This window comes from Clinocottus analis, unplaced genomic scaffold (assembly GCF_023055335.1).
Source record: "Clinocottus analis isolate CAN_PGR_092001 unplaced genomic scaffold, fCliAna1.0.p SCAF_25, whole genome shotgun sequence".
Taxonomy (NCBI): domain Eukaryota; kingdom Metazoa; phylum Chordata; class Actinopteri; order Perciformes; family Cottidae; genus Clinocottus; species Clinocottus analis.
In genome coordinates this window covers 4,384,702-4,407,352 of record NW_027175987.1, presented here as the reverse complement: position 1 = coordinate 4,407,352, position 22,651 = coordinate 4,384,702, and the positions used below count along the sequence as shown (strand labels likewise).

The 22,651-nt window shown below is 40.2% G+C and overlaps 1 protein-coding gene across 2 annotated transcripts in view; it reads right to left on the bottom strand.

The window, feature by feature from the left end:
- The window catches only part of xpr1a (xenotropic and polytropic retrovirus receptor 1a), a 65,183-nt gene that overhangs the window by 41,969 nt on the left and 563 nt on the right, over nucleotides 1-22,651 (bottom strand). For both annotated transcript variants that reach the window (XR_011078306.1, XM_068591224.1), the window contains exons 2-3: nucleotides 21,394-21,952; nucleotides 15,548-15,599 (exon numbers count right to left, since the gene is read on the bottom strand). Coding sequence is in view for 1 of the 2 variants with exons in the window: in XM_068591224.1 (XP_068447325.1) it covers nucleotides 15,548-15,599; nucleotides 21,394-21,462 (121 nt within the window). In the remaining variant the exon portion in view is untranslated. The remainder of the gene's footprint in view (nucleotides 1-15,547; nucleotides 15,600-21,393; nucleotides 21,953-22,651) is intronic.

The following is a 22,651-nucleotide window of genomic DNA, read 5'->3' as shown; positions in this document are numbered from 1 at the left end:
GCAAAGGCAGCCATGCGTGTCTTGCGTCTCTGCATAAAACCCGAGTAAAAATCAGCGTACTGTTGCAGTATTGAAAGGATTGTTGTACTCTTCATATCTTCTTCAATCTCTCCTGCTCCTCTCCCTCAAACTGTGGAAATATAATTTAAACTAACCCTTCCCTGCGGAAAAACATGGTTCTTAAGCTGTGAAGTGTGAAAGAGCACAACATTGAACATATTCAATTGTTTAAAACGTAACAGCATATAACAATATCTCCACTTGGTCTGGTGGGACCGTAAGCTGTGTGTCAGTATATACTAGAGATGTACATGTGGATGCATGTGGTCTCGATGTAATAATTTCTATCACACCAATTCTTCTACTCTCTTCTCTATTTTCTCTCTCACACACACAAGCATACACACAGACACACAGACACACACACACACACACACACACACACACACACACACACACACACACACAGTACTTTGACAGACATAAGTTTAGGCAAGGCAATCTGTTAGCCTAACTGTGGCTGACGGCTCCTGTGATGTTTGGTTCACTCTTTGTGTTTGATCCTCCAGGTACAGAGGAAGCAAAGCCTACAGGGACATCTCATCTGCTCATTCTCATTCTCATTCACTCTGATCAGCTGCAAAGCTGCGCAACAATACAAACATTACTAATACACAGAGCTTGGCGTACCTTCTCTGTAGATGTGTTATACAAGCTGTCGCTCTTTGACTCAGACTTTAAATTCTAGAAAGTCTCAAGCCATGCTAGCTCTGTGAGACTGTACATAAGAAAGTTTTCAGGACACTGAGAGCTATGAAACTTATCTCAGGGCCAACAAAGAAAAATGTGACACCCTTTAGCAGCAAATAGAGACAGAAATTAAGTCTCTTGCTGAAAGGGTGTCAGAGTACCACGCGCAGATCCAGAGGCTTTAGGCTGAACAGGATGCAATGCATAAATCTTTTCATAGAGAGTTGGAGGACCTGGAATTCAATCTCCACAAACAAACCTCAACAAATGTTGAAGAAGGCCTTCCACACCGATACGCCACAACTCATGGATGAGCTGAAAGACAAGGTCACTGAGGTGCAGGAGGACAAGGATGAGAATGAGGATGAGGACTCTCTTCATGCCGTACAGGTACCTTAACTCCAGGAATTAAATGTTATCTAAACTGTTAAAAAAAAAAGTATTAAAAAAAAGATAATTTTATGTGAACCTTCAAACATAGTGTGGCGGGTGAACTGTGTAAAACTCAGTGTGTCACATGATCTTAAACTCAGAGCCATTAATACTGACCTGGAAAAGATAAATTGTGTTACAAGGAGTAAACAACATTTAAAACTGTAACTGAACGCTACATGCAGCTAGGTGAGTGTCTTCTGTGTGCGCTCCTATGTGTGTGGCGGTGGACACGTGTGCCTCCAAGGTTTATAGATAGAAGCCACTGGACTCATAAAAACAAGATAAGTGTTGTGTCAATAGTCCAAGCTGGTGCCATTAATCTAAGCAGAATAAGAGCCCAGGCTCCACTTCTGTATCCACCCAGCACGGCTGCTCTGTAAAAGTTGGAGGAAATTCCGCATCCATTAACCTGCAGGGTTGCCACAGAGGTAACGTTATAGCCAGCACTTTGACAGCATGAAGTTTGCCATAACTTGAAATACATGATCACCCATGAGGCTGAGTATGTCACCTGAGATATGTCATCATATATCATAGAAAGACTATTTTGCATGCCATTTATATGCAGCTTACTCTTTAAAAATCCAAAAACCATTCCTACTACTTTCATGATTGGTGGTCATTAGCTACAAAAAAAAAAAATGGTATAAAAACAACTGTATTAATAAGTCATGGTTACAAAACATGCTTTTAGCAAAGTGCCACCTAATTTGCATACAATTAATGAGATGCTCTTAAATGCTCAAGAAACTCATTTATATCCTTTTGCAGGTAAATATAACGACATGTTTTTATTCATGCTTGTTTAGTGTGCACATCTTAGTCAGCTTGGTGTGAGTAAACCAAGGTGTGTATGCGTGTGTCTACATTTGTGTGAAGGTGTCCCTCCAGCCTGCCGTGGTATATTCACAACAGCAGCTGCAGCCCCTCGATAAGAGTCACAAACAGCTTCACTTTGAGGACAAAATGAACTGAAATGTTAGGAGAAAAACATTTAGGAAAACACACTGACACAGTCACACACACAAAACCTTCCACACACATATTTTTGTAACATGGCAGATATTTAGAAGCTCCCAGATTAGCAGACATGAAAAAAGGCATTTTCCTAAGAGGGAGAATCAATTCTGTACAGTGTCTGGAAACTCTGCAGTGAGGCCGAGCTGACATTATTACCAGGAATATCTTGAATGCATCCCATAAACTGCACACACAAACATTATGTCAGAAGTGAAATCCCTGATCCCCTCAATATCTCTGTCTGTGTGTAATAACTTTCTATAACATGTTTATTTTACAGTATGTGGGTGGATGCAAAGAAGGGAGTAGAGACTGTACAACAATGAGAGAAGGACAAATGAAGGAGAAGTGAAAGAAATAAAAACAGAGAGGTTATCCTGGTCACAGAGGGAATAAAAAGATGAGAACGTAGCACGAGATGGAAAAAGAAAGTAAGGCATTTGGGGATTTAAAGAGTGTAAAAAGTAGTTATCAAAGGCTGAATAAAAATTAAAAAAGAGGATAAAACATGGAACAAAATTTCAAAAGTATATTATTGGACTTTCAAATACATCTTGTCAAAGCAATGCAAACACAGACTGCATTCCTATGAATCAACACATTAGATCGACACATTATTCGTTAGCTGTTCATTCATGCAACACTGACATTGCACAATTGTATTTGGATAGTGCATGTTAACACTACCAACATAAACTGAGGCCAAACTGGATATTGTTGTAGATAAGGTTAAATCAGGTTAAAGTTGAATTTGTATCTCAATTTTTCCATTGGTTCTTCTGTTTCCATTCCCTCATTGTAATACTGTAACTCTAACTTATGAATGAGCCATCATACTGCCTATCCTACCTTTGCCATCCAGGCAGAGAGGAAGGAATCCAACACTTTATATTATTAGATTATGAGCAATTTCCTGGCTCAATGAGATTAAGGGCATACTGACCTTGGAGCTTGAGAGCCATATCATTAAAATGATTTACATGGGCAGGAAGTACCCGTTTGTTTGTTTTTTCTTTTACAAAGCTTTCATGAGCAAATTAGTAAGTCCAGTCACCAATTATGAGTCTTGGAAAAGCAGGTGGCCAAATAGTGGAAGCTTTAATACAAATTATTACTATTTTTGTATTTCAGCCTGCTTTCAAACCAGATTTAGATGTATTGTCCCAGAGGGATGTTTGTTTCCATACAATTACACAGAAATATACTGATATACACATAACAGCATAGATTCAACACGAGATGCAGGCACCGACGCTAACAACTGACTACAGACACGACAGAGTCGCAAAGCGTGCTCCAAAATGTGCCCCACTCTTGAGATTCAATAAGCCTCATCTGAATTTTAAGCATTTTTGGCTGGATGCGGTTATCAAATTATTAGAAAAGCGTTGATGCTGACAAATGTGTTTTGTTAATTTGAGCTCAGATCTAGGGAGTGTGCCCCTGATGCGGTTGACATTTCCATTCCTTTTGACAAATAGTTACAGTTAGAATCTAGGGAATGCATTATGTCAATGTGGGTCCTCAAAAGTATACATAGATTGTTTTGTTTTGTTTTGGGGGAGAGTTTTGGAAGCATATGGGGCATGAGGCTTTTTTTGCAAGCATGCTGAGTAGAATATGTATGTTGCTATACAAATTGAAGAGCGTCCGCTGAGTGTAGTATGTGTATGTGTGAGAGTCTGTGTGTGTCACTCAGCAGCATGGGGTAGATACTCGCTGAGTTTAAAGAGCAGCATGGAGAGGAGAAGCAGCCACTGTCTGTCAACCACCAGCCAGCATTGGGGCATGGAATTCCCATACATCCCTTTCATCTGGCCTTAGTACAAATAGACCACCAAATCAGAGTTGGAGATTTCTGTGGATTTCAAAGTGGTGAACGTGTGTGTACTTGTGTGTGCGTCCGTGCTTGTCATCAAATGAACCATACTGACTGAAGCTCCTTAAGCCCAACAGCAAACAGTATCAACCTGTTATTTTTTAAGGGCAGACAGAAATCAACCCTTGAAGATTTGACCTGCTCCTTGTCAACCTGGGTCACACACACACACACACACACACACACACACACACACACACACACACACACACACACACACACACACACACACTGAAGTTGCACTATGTACTTAATAATTACCAATTTTACCATTTATCTTACACAAGTGCATACTATATACAGTGCACTGCACTTGCTCTAATCCGTTATCCTACTATACGCAGGTCCCCAGGTCAGAGCACTTCCCATCTTATCAGTATCAATAACTAGTTTAGTTCCTTTACCCTATTTGTTTTGTTCTCAAGAGGTATCAGTGATCTTTGACAAGACTGTATTAAAATTCAACCAAGCACCCCAGCCCTTAGTTTTACATGTTCCACAGTTATTGTGTTTAGAACCAGAAAGTCACAGGAACAAAACAAGGTTCAAGTGATTCTGGGCTCTTTCTTTAGTGCCATGGTAACTGTGATGGAGAAAGTTCAGCTCAGCTTTGTGTGTCCACAGAAAGGTACAGAAAATAAGGTTGCAATCCTACAGTGAAACCGACTTTGAAACACGGTGATGGCAAATTCCAGGGAATTTCTGCTTTAAAAAAAATATTACAAAGCATCTTGATAGAGTTTTGCATAGTGTTGCAACCCATATTCCTGGCTACATTAAAAACAAATGCTTCTGAGATTAACAACACTGCAAATTAAGTCATTACAAATAGGATTCATTCTTATAAAAACCTAACAGCAAATGTACAATAATCCTCTTACAAATGGCTGCAGTTCTTGCCAGGGGAACAATAAGCTGTTCTCTGCTCAATTGAGCTGCATACTAATGGGGTGATTATGAGGCCTAATTATCAGATGGTACTTGTCAAGAAGAAGCCGTGCAGTTTGCCCCAAGGATAAAATGCAAAACAGACAAACTGTTGTTTCTACTGAAAAAACACTAAGGGGTGTTTCTCTTTCAGTATATAGCTGGTTGGAAGTCAAGAGGACACTTTAGATGGCATCAGAGAACATACCATCAGACACAAATATGCCGTAAAAATGTAGTATACACCCAAGAGTCGACCCTAACAGAAAGTCAACTCTGAAGCGCTGAATTGTTTTTTAATCATTAACATACAACATGAATACATTCTTCACATGTTGAGGAGAATAGAAAATATGCATATTCCTTGAGGCCAGCATATGGTGAGAGGGATGGTCCCTAACACCAACGGTCCTGACATGGTGACTTTAAATTACACACTGGAGAGACATTGAATGAATCAGAGTGTCTGTTGGCATGTAAGAGCTAACACACAGTGGAGTTTATTTCAATGTCTAACTTCATCACTTGTTTTTAATATACTCTACAACCTTAAAATGCACCTATTCTATTTTAAAATGTGTCATGTGAGAAGGGTGGAAATGCAAGTGAGAGTTGGCGAAAGAAGTGTCGCTGTTGACCGAGATTGCTGTGTTATGTGGGGTACAGAAAGCATATAGCTTGGTGTTATCTAAAATATTTGTCAATATGGATACGATGGCGATGCAAGATTTCAGAAAGAGACTTTTCAGAGGGAGGCTTGGTTGGAGAAGATAATAGTGAATGTGTAGGGTCCTTTCCATAATGTGGTCCGACACTTAAGAACAATCTCAGCCTGTGAAAGGCAAATACTAGCACTTTGACTGGATGTTAAATGATGGTGTGGAATTAATTGACAGATATAATTACATTGCAATGCGTTTAGCGGCTGTTGGCTACCGCATTCTTGCTCAGTACCAATTTAAATTATTGTTGTTCCTATGAGTCACTTTGACAAAAACATAGTAAAATATAATCGAGGTTGAAAAATACTAAAGTTACCCTCTAATGTACCTTCCACTTAACCAACTACCTGTTTGTGGCTGCACTAAGTGACAGGACAGCCTTTGAGCACTCGTGACATCAGGAGGTAGATTCACCATATTTCCAATCTCACACACTGTTAATAATTCAACATTCAATATAAAGACAGACGGGTGTCCGGGAGGGAACAAAAGATGTGAATTATTGATATCTCTCTCTCTCTCCCATGGTCTCGGGATTAGAAGAAGTTGATATAGTGTAAATAAGAGGAGCAATATTTTCTGCCCCCTACGGAAGAACTCCCTGACCTCAAACGTATTAAACTGAAATTACGACGAGTCATTACTGCCATCTTTGGAAAACACTTCATATGTGTTTTGAATTCAAATGTATTGAAATGAAAGATCTTCAGTCAGACTCTCATGTCTTTCTGCCCCCAGTTCGTTTTCTTTTCACACATCTTTTATGTGTAATAGTAACGTTTGGGGAAGGAGGCTCCCCACGGCTTTAGCTTCCTTTACTCCAATTACCACCAATGTCACCTCTCAATTTTCTCTCATGCCGCCGCTCTCAATGTATCCGTCATTCTCAGCCCTCAATTCCCTTCTGCTGCCTGTCCACTTCTTTGTCTTTCTCCGAGTGCGTCTCTCGGATTTTGGCCATGGGCAGAACAGTAGAGGATGAAATATAGTTTGACCGCAGCAAAGACAAATACAGTATGAAGGCCAATTCTATAACCTACCAGCCACACACAAACACATCATGCACACTGCAGCTGACCCCCAGAGGACAAGACAAAATGTAAAGTCTTTTCTGCCCGAGACATTTTTCCATCAAATATCAACTCTAAAATAGGCCCCTTTGCTGACAGGTGTAGTGCTGAAGCCCGTGATTGTGTTGACAATAAGCTGAGCACCAATACGGCAATATAGAGATGAGGAGATGGTCTCACGTGTGATTGGTACATTTCCACCAAGTTTTTTTGTGCCTCTGAGCCAATCTGAGCCAGGTTCTGGCCGTTTCTCCAGAGAGGAGATGCAGCACGCTGGCGCAGTGAAGGACACTGTGTCATCTGCAATGCTCTACCCACTAACACATAGAGTACGAACCCACCCACATACAATCGCCATGTATCACTTGAACATGCAAATGCCCATTAAAAACTGCACTCACATTAATAACAAATATGTAATTTAACACCAAAAAAACCTTCCTAGTGTTAGTGCAGAGAATTTACTTCACATCAGAATTACAAATCTCACATCAGAAAGTGAGAAAATGGAAATAGCCGTTTGCGTAATCAAGCTTTTGGAAAGTTGCTTCTTTCATAATTTCTCCACACCATTTACACAAAAAATAATGATTGCAGCAGTGCAGGCACTGTGTAATGATTTCATTGGTTGCGCTCTAATTGCAGTGCCAAAAAAACACAGAAATAAATCAGCATATGGCCCCGCTGTCATCACCTATAGTTCACAATCACACCCACACCCCCTGTAGCACACAGCTCCTTATGTGCCTGTTCGTCAGCGTCTCTCTGCATGCATGCATATGTGTGGGTGTCTCCACTACTACTGTCAGTTGTATGCAAGACAAAAAGCATCAAAACAGACACAGTCGAGACAAGGTCACATGTACGTATACTTCCCTCCATTCTTTCATCATCACCTCCTTTCTGTTACTTAGACTACAATCTTTGTATACAGGACAGATGCCATATGAGTGCACATGACATTCAAAGCGGCACATTTCAATTTACTGCTTGGTTACTGATTTTCTAATTTAAGCCAAGCAATGCAGTCGATACAGAAAAATATTGAAATTGAGCCATCAATGCAGCCTTTTGTAAATCCTTGCTCAATAAACACCATGCGGTCAGCAATGACTGACTGGTTACACTCAGCAGAGCCTGGCTGATCTGCTGGCAAACAGCCAAAGCTGTTGATTAGGGCTTCTTATCGGCAATTGAAAACAATAACTTGCCTCATAACAGAGGTTAGATTAAGGTTTGAAAGCCCTGGTAAAGCGAAACATGTATTTCAAACCCTTGAGACGTAGACAGCTGATTTCTAATCAACATGAGTTAGATCTCATTACATTCCCGTGCCTCACATGCTTAAAATATCTGCTGGTCCTCTATGTATGTGATTTCCACTTCTGCACCTGGCAAACAGCCAGCTCATATGATTTATGTGTTCTGTTTGTTTGATCTTTACAAGATTGTATTCTCCTTGAAGTAAAGGTGTGGTGTCTGAGACAGACTATATAATGTTTATCTTAAGCATAGGTGTAAAGCTTCTGTCCATTTTTGAAGATGTAGAGCTCACAGACAGCTATTTTAATCCTCATTCAAGTGGCAGCATGTTTATAAGGCCCGAAGATCATGAAACAGATGTGCACACTCATTTAAATAGTCACACATACAGGCATAAAGACTGAGGCACAGTAATGGCAAGTTATTGACTGGAGGATCCATAACCTTTAAAGACCCTCATAACTAAATTAGAAAGCTGAGGAAGCTCCATGATTATCTTGATTCCTCTGAGTAACTTTTACCTCTCCCTCCCGAAAACAGATCAACATTTTTCATATATTTGCATCCCTGCCTCCGCTTCTTCTTTGCCCTGTTTTCTCTACACCTCAAACCCCATCACCTTCTTTGCCAACAGCACATTTGCACCAGTGGAAATCTTATCCTCCCACACTTAGGCTGTAAAACGCCCCAAATCTAAAAATACTGTCCGTGCTGGAGCCGCATCTTTATCTGAACTCCTCACCCTTTTCTTACACCACAAGTCATAACAGTTGCGATCCAGATCCATCCTCCTCTAAACCAACCCATATCTTTCCTTCTCTCCCCCTCTCTTCCTCTACTTCATTCAGGCGAGATCTAATTCACCAATGAATAATGGATGGATGGACGGATGGATAGAAGACTTTCATCTATCAAGGTTCTCTTTCTCTCTCTCTGTGTGTCTTTCTCTTGCGGGATGGCTGTAGTGCTAATGCAGGGCAACATGCATTGGAGATGAGCCCAGGGACCTCCCACTCAGTCTGTTTGTCTGTCTGCTGCCTGAAAGATCTCTTGCTCTCCGTTTCTATCCATTTCTGATCCAGGCTGGTCATTGGAAATCCCATTCAATCTACGCATCATTGTTTTCCAACCTTTTCCTTTCCTTTTTTTCATAATCATGTCAAAAATAAAAGCAAAAGAGGTTGGCCATCTTTATTCATCGGCGTCTTCATCCAATTACCTATCACCTTTTCGACCGTTCATTACTTTAGTTCGATAAGACCCTGACCTTGGGATAATGATCCTAGGTTTGTATTGACCCTGACCCCGCCTGATCCCCTTCTCTAATACCCTTAGAAGCCTCATCAAAGAACCAATCTCACGATCCACTGCCACCTCCCGTCCTTTATTGCTGTCGGATCGAGGCTACTTAAATCCATTCTGGACGCTAAACTTGTTTGGGTCAAGAAAAACCCATTCAGTATGTCTGATGAACGGATGTAGGCATAGTTGGTCAGTAAATGTCCTGTTTGAATGGCAAATATGTGTATACTTTTGAAAAGACTGCCATAGACTTGCCATGTCAGTCTATTGTGGACTCATAATCTCCACTGGATGAAAAGCCTCAGGAGTCTTCCCCTCGCCTGGAAATATTGAAATAATGGAGGCTTTAAAACCTGCTTTAAAAAAACCGTCTCATATAATGTGTATAGGCAGTAAATAAGGTTTTGTTTAAAAGCAGCAACAATAGAATTTGTCTTCTAAAAGATCTCATTATTTTGGGTCATGGTCTTTACTCACTTATAGTTGTTGTGTTTCAGTGATGCTCTACTTTATTTAGTTTGGCTTTGATTTTCTCTATGTCTATCTTCTGGATGGCTCAAGATTTAGAACCAAACAAATAAACCAACCCCCACAATTAGCGCTTGGAAGTGAGCAAGAGCAGCAGCTTGTCATAGAGCCCATCAATAATGCAAGCTGGTGGGAGACCCTGCCTGCCACACTACTGTCCTGCTGAACCCTTCTGCCTGTCTACCTGTCTGTCTGCCTTTCAATCCGTTTCACTTCCGTCCATTGCTTCTCTCCCTTTCTGAGTGCCTGCCTGACCTCCTGCCATGCTGCCAGCAACTGCTGAGACAGAGTTGTATGTGTTTCCCAGCCTAGCTGTCTGTTATGCATGTATCCGTTAGCTGCTGTGGTTGGAGGACTTTATGTAAATACATGCATGTATTCAATTATCCATCTACTACATAGACACATCCAGGGTTTTTCGTAATTGATACAGCATACTATTTGGACGCAATATGTATCATTGTTCATCACTTGTATACTTGTTGATTAATAACACATAAAGCACAAAGGCAACACACTGATCCAGTGGCTTTGACCAAGGCAAGCTAAACAGCATAGTTTAGAAAATAAATGGATATTTTTCCATTATCAACATTCCAAAGCAAGAAAAGTACAGAACTCGGAATGCTATTCCAGATAGAACAACATCTAAGGGGGATCAACAACAGTAATGACAACAGCTGCCATTCCATTATATACACCAGCAGAATGATAATCAGCACTGTATTACACAGGCTAGCAGGCTTCAACTAACCTTTTATCATGTTTGTCAACAGCAGGCAAAATAGCGAGTGAGCAAGCGGCATGGACAACAATGGAAAATAGCAGAATAAGTGCTGGCTAAAAGGTGTAGTTGAGATGATTAATAGCTATGATTCATGTTGCTACTTTCCTTAAGCAGATTGGGTAGGGATGGCTCACACAGACACAAAAATATTTAATTAGAAGTGGTAAGAGGGGTTCTTTGCAGAGCTGAAAAAAGATGCACAGTGAGCAGGTTAACTGTTATTATCCAGTACTCAAAGCCATAAAGAGCCAAATGAGAGGGAGACAATGTTGACCAAAAGGAACAAAAGCCTCGGAAGCTCCATAGGCAGTGATGGAAACATTAAGACCTAGCTGTGTTGTCTGACTCAATGGTAAACTGAGTAAAACATTAATTTCATCCGAACATATATCTATCTTGCTTTATGCAGACATATTCTTATTGTTTTAATTTTATTCCGCTTTTGTCTCCATCACATAACTATAAAGTAAAGCTTAAGCTTAAGAAATACATGACAGTGTCTGTTTTCTCTTCTCACTCTGAAAGCAGCCAACAAGCCTTGGACCACCTAAAAACGCGGTCTGGCCTTGGACCGGCTAGGCCCCAAGCCAGACATACCACTTTGTGTTCAAGCACACCAACTATCTGTACCAATGTGAAATATGCATGTCCAAAAGCCTCACAGCACAGACATGCAAAGTATGCACGTTCAAACACAGTGCACTGATTTAGAAAACATCACTTTCAGCAGTTTCATGCGCATTAAAATGTAGGCGCCATATATATTTTGTATTTTTTAGTGTGCAATATAATGAGATTGTCAGTCTCTGAGTTGACTGAGATATGGCTGTAATAACGGCTAGTGACAGAACACATTCTGAAATCAAGGACCCGGCATCAACCTAAAAATGTTAAAACATTTTACAAGGTTAAAAGTTTAACATTCTTATCTTGTTCTTTAAAATGTTTAAGTTAGGACTCCTATTTCAACACAATATAAGACATAACTGATGGGGTTAATAAAAGTTATTGGGGGCTATGTGAACGTCTTGATGGCTTGCCTACTATTACATACTTTTTATGGAAATTGTACGGCAATTCATCACCACACAAAAACGCACCGCACACATCCTATTTACAGGCCGCTGCTTTTACTGTTATTGATTTGACTTCATGAAACAGGAAAAGCCTTAAAGGGATAAGGCAACTGACAGCAAAGCCACAAGTCACTAGTGACAATAAGGTGGAAATTACACTTACTATGCAAGATAGAAAAGTAAATGATATGAGATGGATAAGAAATATCCATTCATTGACATTTAAGCTTTGTGATTCAGAGAAAAAAATCCATTCCCTGGTCCCCTGAGCTGTAAGCCAATAACGTAGCACCAATTCTCCTCCTCAGACACATTGTGTGTGTGTGTGTGTGTGTGTGTGTTACTACCCAGGAGCCCCACCCTTAATCCCAGTGCCATCACTGCCACGTTCCCACAGCACCCACCCACCCAGTACAGATACCATCACAGTAGAAAAACGGCCATTTATAGAGTAGCAGAATGAAGGGCACAATGAATGAATGACTGAGACAACAACTAAATGACTCGCAGTGTGACCCCCGCAAGTGGCGCATGCGAACATTGCTGAAATGAATGATACAAACACACAGATTACTGTTAAAGCTGTGTGTTTATTATCTGGCGCCGTTGTTCTCAGATTGCTGTAATAATCAGCAAACTAATTGAATTAAATTGTGGCATAACTCACTCTTATGGTTGAGACAGGGGGAACCAGAGATCCAACCAGCTGTTCTCTCTGTTGTCTTCCTCTGGCTCTCCACAGTACAGGGACAGGCGTGTTTTAATTTACAATTACATAAGGACCAATGGAGGGGCAGAGGGAATGAGAACAAAGGATCTTAACGAGGGGTGAAAGGTCATTTGCAGCAGCAGAGCCACCATAACGTGCATGGGTTTTTGTGTCGGTTTGCAACTAGCTCTCTTAATTACTGTACATTCATCTTGTTGATGAATCTTGTTGGAGACTAAAAATGGTGCTGAAAGAAGTGTATTTTTTATGTTCCTACAGAGACTCTCTGTGGTGGTGGGGGCTAATGTTTGTAATGTCTGTTTAAACAAAAGCCCTGCTCGCACTACAACACATAACACAGCATGAGAGACAATATGCTTTCATAGAAAGATCAAACCATGCACCTATTTTTTTATGTTGTTGGCCATGTGCAGACTCTCACAACCTGACAACAACCCAAATGCAGAGGCCTTGACAGAGGCTTTCAAGTGCTGCCTGTTCAGTGTTGTGTCTACACAGCTCTCTCTATCAGTTACTGCAGGGTGTTCAGTAAGAGAGCCGAGTGGATGAGCAAGTAGTTATAACCCAGTAAACGGTCTCCCTGAGGCAAGTGAAACATCTTCTGAATACCAAAAATCCTCCTTTTTGTAATGACTGAGGAAGGAGACAGACACAGAGGGAGAGCAGGAAACTTAGGAAGCAGATATAATAACATAATAAAAACATTGGGTTTAAGATATTTTACAACGCATGTGCAACGGTGATATAAAACTTCATGACTATTTCATTTCATAAAAAAACAAGTTTAATTTAGGAGCATTTAATAATTGTTTTAGTTAATGATTTCTTGAGCTACAAAATATCTTAATTGTGAGGATTTGCTGCTTTCTAGCCATCTCATGTGACAGTAAAATGTGTGTGTTTTGTGTGTTTTTTTGACTGTTAATTGAACAATACAAGCAACGCAAAGCCATCAGCTTGGATTTGAGGAAATGTGATTCAAATCAATGAATTGAGAAAGTAACTGGCAGATCAAATAAAACATGACAATAATTGTTCATTTACGCTACTGGGGTTCAATCCGCATGACAGAAACAACAAAAAAAAGAAGTTTACAAGCTTTGAATATAGATTTTGGCACTCACTGGGCAATGTAGCTCAGGAGATGAGTGGGTTAATCATAGTGTGAGGGGTTTGACACCCGGCTCTTTCCTGTGTCCATATGATGTGTGGTGACATGTCCTTGAGCAATACCGTGAACCGAGAGTGCATCTGCCATCAGTGTACAAGTGAATGTGTGAATGGGTGAGTGTGTTGTCCCCACAAAGTGAAGAAAAGAAATTGCTATATAAATGCAGTTTATTTTTCCCAATATCGGTCTGCCCCAGTTTAAATTGAATGAGAATTGACAGATTTGGTCTAGTGAAGAGTTAAAAGAAAGTGCTGTAGTAAGCCTGAAGTTTATAACACCTGCTAATCTTATTTCTCTTATAAAAAGTCAACAGAATCTCAGCCAGGGGAGAGAGTACTAGACAGGGATCAATAACACTGTTTGTCTGCATCTGCTGTTTTCATTACAGCCTCTTGCTTTCCCATTGAACACAAAAAGGGAGAAGCAACTGTCTGAAACATTCAGAGAAGTCTTCCCGCATATAAAACAGATGTCGTCGCTGAGACACCTTTTTCTGCACTGGCCTGCTTTAGTGTGTGAAAATAAATTGTGAAAAGAACAGAAATCAAAATCATTTAGTGGCGACCTCACAGCAATACCAGATGAATGACACGGAAGGATTTTCTACAGATTGATTGATCCCGTCACAATTCATAGGCTGTAGTTATCGTGTGACAAACTGACAGAGGCAGAGCAGTGACCCATGAGTACAACTCAGACCTTTGACGGGAAATGATTTATCATCCACGCCATATCGTCACAGCCTCTAGAGACAGCTCTCAAAGGAGAGACAATGAACAAGACATGTTCAAAAGTAGTGTTACATGTTCGCAACAAGCAATTAAAAAAACTACATGCACATGAATGAGCTTTGAATCTTCGGGTCTCCATTCCCTTTTTACAGCTTCTGCTGTTAAAAATCAAGTCAACAAAAGTGTTTATCTCACACACACACACACACACACACACACACACACACACACACACACACACACACACACACACACACACAGACAGACACAGATTGTGGATGGAGTCGTATCATACTCCCATTCATATCGAGACCGTTCTGCTGAAACTGAGCTCTGTGAGTCGCAGCTCTGTGAGGGGCTTGTTGCACAACATCAAAAAATACATCACTATACGAACACATGGATAGGTTTGGAGCACAGATGCTTATCCAATCAAAGTACAGACATGCAAGCTCAGTAGAGGTCAGTTTTGTGCAGCAAGCTTTCAGAACAAGCCCTTTTCCTTCCCAGACACACTCCACACCCAGCACATCATAAAGTAGGCCATGTCTCGAGCCTGCCACTAAAGAAAGTTGTTTACCCCTCCACAAACTGGTATCTAAAATAAAAACAAATGGTTTACATTCTTTCCCTCATCACACATAATTTGCAGTCTAATGCCAAAGATTAATTATAGCCAATGGCCTTTCTAATCTTTGCTGTGTTGAGTAGCAACACTCAGCATTGTTGACCATTGAACTCCAGCTCTGGTCTGCCACGTTGACTACCGCTACACTGTCGTTTTAGAGTTACTGAAGACAATTTAATGAGTGTGAAACATGAGCAAGTATACAACATAAAAACGTTTTCCCTGAACGAAATGTTCAACTTTGATTCACGGCATGTTTTTTTTCTTAAGCAAGTTAAAAAAGCTAAGATAGTAAGCTGGAATGTAATGATTTGGTAATTGCCGTTGGCTGCCAGGCATTGCCTAAAGAGTGAGTGGTAGCAAGTTAGCGATGATTTCCACCTATTTTTAGTAGATGAAGGTCTGTTATTCTGGGGATGCCCAAACAGGCCCCAGGCAAAGTGCAGTGCGTAAACAAGTGTGTGGCTTAGTGTGTGTGTATGTGTGTGTCTGTCTGCGTTTGTTGATGCAAACAGAGGGTCTCCTTACCTTCTATGGACGGGGCTTGGTCCTGGGAAGCATACAGCATGTCCTTGAAAGCCTAAATTAGGAAAGAAAAAAAATTACAATTAAGACACGGGGGTACTTTTTCCAGGATGTTGTAGTATATGCCAAGTCATTAGAGTCCATTTTATTCATAGATAAAGACGATTAATGTATACATGTCTGGAGTAACTGTGGGCTCATTTAAAAGGTTAGAGTCTGTTCCACATCCAATCAAATAAAGTGTATTTCCAGTACATACAGTAGAATAAGTAAGAAAGGATCACAGCAGACCATGCATTGCACAATTATTAGCACCCTCTGCTTTTAGAGTAGCATTTAAACCATGTGAAGCCATTTTAGAGCCATTAACTAATCTATTGTTCTCCATATGGGGAGAGTACAGCAACTGCCACACAGCTGTGAACATAAAGAGCAAGGGACAAACTCTGGAATTTTAATGAGCTCATTTACTCCAAGTTACACTAGTTATACAAATATTATTAGACGTGCAAAAGCTCAAAGAACCAAGAACATGTAGGACCCACAGTACCATATTTTGATAAGGAAAACAGAATGATCTATATGCACTAGTGTATATTAATTATCTTGGGATGAGCATATAATGAGAGTGCTGCGGTGTTATTGCTGTGATTTAGTTGATCTAAAACTGTAAAACAAGTTAGGATGGGAGACGTCCCGGCTCCACAAGACTTTACAAAATGAACAATGACAACCTAAATTACAGATTAAATAAAATTGTTCTTTAAAAGGTGAAGCGATTGACACAGTGTACATCTTTCTAATTAAAAGAACAGATAGACAGCCAGACAGACCAAGTGACAGAAACAAGAAAGAGAGAGAGACATCATCATATGAGATTGTTTCTCTGTAATAAGACTGATCGCGAAAGATAATGGAAACTGACAGATAATTGCATGCTGGCTCATCTAAACATATCAGCGGTAATCAGAGAAAGGAACTGAATTGTGCTTCGTGACGAAATTGCCCAAGCAAAACAGAAAAATAAATCCCAGTTAACTTCAGAAGTAATTTTTTTTAATAAGAACTAATATTGTTCAGCATAGTCAATAATAAAATGTGCAAATGTAATTCAGAGTTGAAGGAGAAAAATGTTCTGTCATCCAAATCTGATAGATTGTATGTTTTTCTGTCTTATCCCTGATCATATCAAACCGCTCTCTGTCCAGGTTTCTATATAACCCTCTGCTTTTGTAACTTGCCAGCAAGAGAGTGGTGTGAGTAATCCTGTGTGTGGGTGGGAGCCACTCAGAAACTGCAACCTGGATTGGTGATACTTAAATTCCTCTGTGAATTACTTGCACAATGAGACTGACAGTCTAATCCAAGAGGTACACATATCATTTATTTGTGGCATGTTATCGCTACCTTGTCTGATAAAGTTCACAGAAGAGCCCGGTCCTGGCTAATCTCTAATCTCTGGTGAGCAAAAAAGTCCCCCCCCCCCTAACTAATAGGTGGGAAATAGACATTCAGAGCCAGACAGGGAGGTATTGCCATGGTGATGGCAGTGATGGGAAAGGAGGGCATGGGGGCTCTTTAGGGAAGTGGGATAAACCTGCAGGCTTGGCAGTAATCAGTGGGGAAACCTGTAGACAATAACTAAGCCAAGCCTAATGGGGCCGTCAGTTTGAATGACCATGCATTAACCTGATGATGATCTATTCTCACTAAACCAAACATGCGTGGAAGTAGCACACTTATATGTTGGACTGAGGCTGTTGTCCGTGGCGTTCAATCCTTTCATAGCAGTGACAAGTTGAGTGGACACTAAGCAAAATATGTTGGGTGCTAGATGATCAAGTCCTTCTCTAAGATGCTTGAGATTGATATCTCTGTGCTTCAGACGATCACACAGGGTGCCTCTTTTTTTTTAAGAGATCTTTGGCTCAACTAAAGTCAATGGTGGATCAATTGAATCCCGAGCTCTGTGTCTGAGTGGATCCCTACGTGGAGAATCAGGAGCAGAGAGGATAGGAGGAGTGCAGGGAGGGAGGGGAGCAGAGGGCAGGTCTGGTCGGGGACCAGATGTCCTCCCAGTGGGGGAGGAACGATGAGGTGAGGAAAGGAGGAGGGAGGGAAGTATGGAAAGGGGGGTTCTCAGCAGTTGCGACGCCATGCCTGTTGTATACATAATGTTGTTGAACATGCTGATGAATCACACATTCATCCCACAAAATGCAGATGACGAGAGGAATGCTCTGTACTTTATGTACTACCGTACCATTATTCCTGTCAATACAAAGCTCACTGTGCTGGTTTAGTCATCTAAACTACATCACTCAGATTAATTAGGGAACGACGACGCTTCACCTTTGAACGCATTGCAATCACTCACTGAAATCGAACAAGCACCTGCGCTTCGTCAACATAATGTCACTTTACGAGTTTGAATTGTAAATGCGAGTCTCTGCATGCACCCTCCTCCTCCTCCTCATCTATGCTTACACAAGTGAATAGACTGCAGAGGTAAATGCATAAGTGGCCTTGTTCTCTCGCCCCCACACACACAAACACACCTGCATCTCCAATTATCACTCTTGCTGAATGCCTCTAATGTTCAATAAACATTAGTTTCATCATTTACATCTAAACACAACAGTTGCCACACCTTATTGTCTGCACACATCTTACGTCTTGTGAAAAAGAACCTTGGGCATGTAGAGAAATTGACTTGAAAAGCAGACAGTAAACTCAGTCCATAAACTATTTTCTTTTTTTACTGAATAACTATTACATTTATAGGCAAACGCTCACCAGATCTATGAACCTCCATCCCCTCCCCTTTTGTCAGAAGCAGGACATGCACACCTCCATATCAAACAGGCCTTTAGCATAAAGGTTTATAACTACAATCCCAAAGGATAAAGCAAGACACCTAATTACCCCAACACTCAATCGCCTTGTCAATGCCTTCATGTTGAAATGAAGTGTCTTACTAACTGAAGGCTGTGTTTTCTGGAACAGCCACTTTGCCGCATCCTTCTCATCAGCATAAAAACTGGCTGACCAATCTAAATAAACAGAGCACAGCTTTTCACACAATAATGTGCTCTAAAAAAGGAGGAGAGTGAAAACTGGGCAGCAGGTTAATTGACCCAACTATCATACAAAGGCAAAAATATCACTTCAATCCAGTCAATTTAGATGTGGGCGTGTCATAGAGACAACCAGTGTTACTACATGGACTACGGGTAAAAGTGACCTGTGTTGCTTGAATAATGTGTCCGTAATTTAATAGACAGACAACTGTATTACACAACAGCTTGTGTGTTGGCTGGAGTGGCCACTGCAACACAGAACGTAGAGTAAATATATAAGGGATGATTGCCTACCCCTGTGTGTAATGACTGAATGGTTTTAATGCATTTCTCCTGCTTTGTGAAATGTCCCCTTCACTAAATTAAGTCCATGGATTGACGCTGCTTCTGTTGCAGCACAGCAGCACATCAGGCTTTGTAATTTTAGGACCAACATTACATTAAAAGTCTGTTTTATCTCAGTGACCCACTTTACTAAAGTAAACTGGTGTTTATGTTTGTCCGTGTCTCTTGACTTGTTTTAGTGGGCATAAACACCTTGAATAAGATGTCCATCATCTGTAGGTGAAGGCTCTCTCCCTATCCCTCCTACAGGTAGAGTGGCGGTGTTTACAAGAGTCAGACAAAGACTGAAGACTGCCGCAGTAACACAAATACACACAAACCCATCCTGAATGCAAACCCTATGTATAATTCAGATTTGAGAAAGAATACAAATTGTATGGATAGGGGACCAGCCCTGTTATTATACATAATTCACCAATAGCAACCAATGTGAACACAATGTTTGGAAAAACTGGATTTTTGGGAGAGTTAAAAAAGGAAACATAAACAAAGGCCTTTGCTACCAGTGAGTCTCATAACAATGGTCGATTACTGTTGTTCTCACGTCAGATTTATTTTTTTGCTTTAAATTTAATTCTAGAAGTAAGAAGTACTGAAGGACCGATGAAGTCAAGCAATCTTTCATGCTCATAGAAATCAGTTATTCCTGTAATAAAGTGATGAAATATCCTTTTTTATGCACGATTCCAGTTAAAAAACATGCTATCAACAATAAAATTCCATCTATCAAATTGCCTCTATTGATATATACAGTCATACATATATGGCTGAAATACTATAATATAAAAACTTCAATGTCACTCAGGATAATTCTATCTGATATGTCTGAATACCAACACAAAACGTTGCTGACAGAAAAAAATCTATCATCATCATCCATCTCAGGTCAGTGAGTACGGAGCCCAAGACTGGAGGTGTAAAATGGCTGGTATGGCCAGGCATCTGTCCCTGGGCTCACTGTGCGTCTGTCTGTACAAACAAAGACTGCACAGAGGATGTGAATGTATGTTAATAATCAATTAAAACACATTCCACTGAAGAGTTGTCTGCTAAACAGTTTGTCCACCACATATCTGACACATCTTTATTTCCCACTTTAATTATGTTGTCCAAAAATGTTTTTATCACATTGATGATGACAGCATATCATTCATGTCGAACTGGACGGATCAAAATGTCTGCTGTAGCAATAATCCAACTTATTAATACTATTCAGGGCATGTTTCCAAAATAAAACCAGCGCAGTGAGCCTCTGTTGAGTCTGGGATGTAGGCTGCTGAGGTTGATGAGAACAGGGTCTTTGTCTATAATTCATAGAGCTAAATGGAACGGAGCAGCCTTCCCTGTCACTGCATGTCTGCACTAAAGCTCTTAATGTTGAACCAGCGGGAAGTGGGGTGTGAATATGAAATACTGCTCAAGTACTGTACACCACCCAACGAAAACCATGTGTGCACACAAAGGTCTCCGTAAATCAGCAGACATCAGAGACCAGAGAGAATATCCTACCGGATGAAGTCTTGCAGGTTGATTCATAGACTACCATGTCAATTTTGCAAAATATTAACAACAACTACATTGGGATATACTAAAAACCCTATATGACTCTTGTCAAAGACAAGGAATAACTACATTTATAAAAGAATATTTGCAATTTTACAACGATGCATAATTAATGCCTGGGAAATGTCCCTGGTGTTCAGTTCAATTGTTGCAAATTTGACGAAAAACCCAAAAAAATTTGAATTTATTAAATTATAAAAGTAATTGACAATAAACACAATTTCCTCTTTATATATATATATATATATATATATATATATATATATATATATCTATATATATATATATATATATAACCCTCAGTTATATGATGGATACACAAAGTATAAAAATGCAATAAAGGCAGAGAAAAAAAATAGGCATGTTATTCGAAATCAATGGATTTTTCCTTTTACAAAGAAATATTAACCTTAAAAAAGGTTTACATTTAAATGTTAAGAATATAGTGAAATATTAGTACTGCCTATGTATTGTAAAAAAAATATATTATTATTATTTTGATAATCAATCCATGAAAGGCATTCAATTGTTCATATTGGTATTTTTTTTAAGTTTCAAAACTTAACAACAAGCAATGAATAGTGTATCTGTATGGCTTAACACCCGCAGTCAATATCCCGTCCATAAACAATAGGATATCCCTTATTTTCCCGTCGTTTATTGCTCTCAGTAGCAGGTTAAACTGAAACAAAAAAAAAGGTTTAAAAAGCTTTTACATTGTGTCATAGCTAAAAGGCCTATTTGCTCTTTTATTCCACTTTCCTCTCAAATAATGATGCATTTTAGGGAGTTTCAGCCATGGCCATATTCACATGGAGTTTATTTATTTCTAATAAAAGAAAAATAACATTGTCACTTTACCTCATACTGAAGATACTGTTTCCTCCACTCTGGAGTGATGTGGGACGAGAGATGCTCCGCGAATTTCATTTTGCCGGAACAACTGTCTCCCTCAAACCTCCGTTAAATCCAAGAGCGGCTGTCCCCTTCCGCGTCGACGCGACTTTGGTGGTTTCAGTCAACTTGCTGGCTCAACGTGCGCTGCGTCAGCCCGGCGCACTCTGCTACTCCTCACTCCACTTCTGTCTCGTCCTGGTCAGTGCACTCCGAGCAGATCCCGTGCCACATACTATTTCACGGGAGGGACACCGATGGCAGCGGCCTCTCTTTAAACAGGTGGTCGGTTCAACAAAAGCCGGTGAGAGTGGCTCAGTGACTTTGCTCCGTCCCTCCCTGGGCAGATCTGGGGACATTGCGGTCCGCCATCGCTTTGAGCCACAGCGACGTGGTTGCGTCAGCAGAGCGCGCAGTGGCACCGGGTGTTGTTGGGACCTCCAGTGAAAACTAGTTGTCAGTGCTTCCAGAGAACCTCTCACCTTCTCCACAGAAAAACCAAAGTCTGAGAAGCTTGTTGTTTTGTCTGCAATGAAACACGGAATACAACTCTTCATTATAGAAAAACATAATATGTTATGTTTTGTTTACATTCTGTTTTATGTATCAAAACCGCTAACAGTGCAAACACAATTTAAAAATCACGTAAATGATTGCAAGCCTACTTTTTAAAAAAAATCACGATTGACTGCCCTCATCACTTTGTCACTATTCTGGTCCCATTTCTGATTTGCAGTCCTATTCGAGTTATGGTAAAGCAGAGTAGCCTGCTTATTTCTACAATGTATCCTGAAATGGGACAGCGAGTTGCAGATATGTTATTTAGATGCTCAGTTTAATTGGCGCACACAGAATATTTTGTTCGTGGAAAAGCAGAGTTTTAAGAGAACACCATAATGGGCTACCTTTATGTTACTCACGTGATATTTCAAAAATGATCTCATGATGCTGTCCGAACTCCAAAGCTCCCTACATATATATGACACTGAGAAACTACAAACATCCTAAAAAAGTTGATTTTGTTATAAAAACATACACTGGTTTTAAGTTGATCTCACGAGCGTTTGGGACAACTGTTCAGTGTCTGTTTGCGGGTGACAATTCATCATCATGCCTATAGCAGCACCTACTGGACAAATTGTGCTAATGCATTTTCCCACCAACGCTTATAAAAAAATAGTTATATTTGCCTTATAAAAGGTGTCAACGAAACTCACAGTTACTG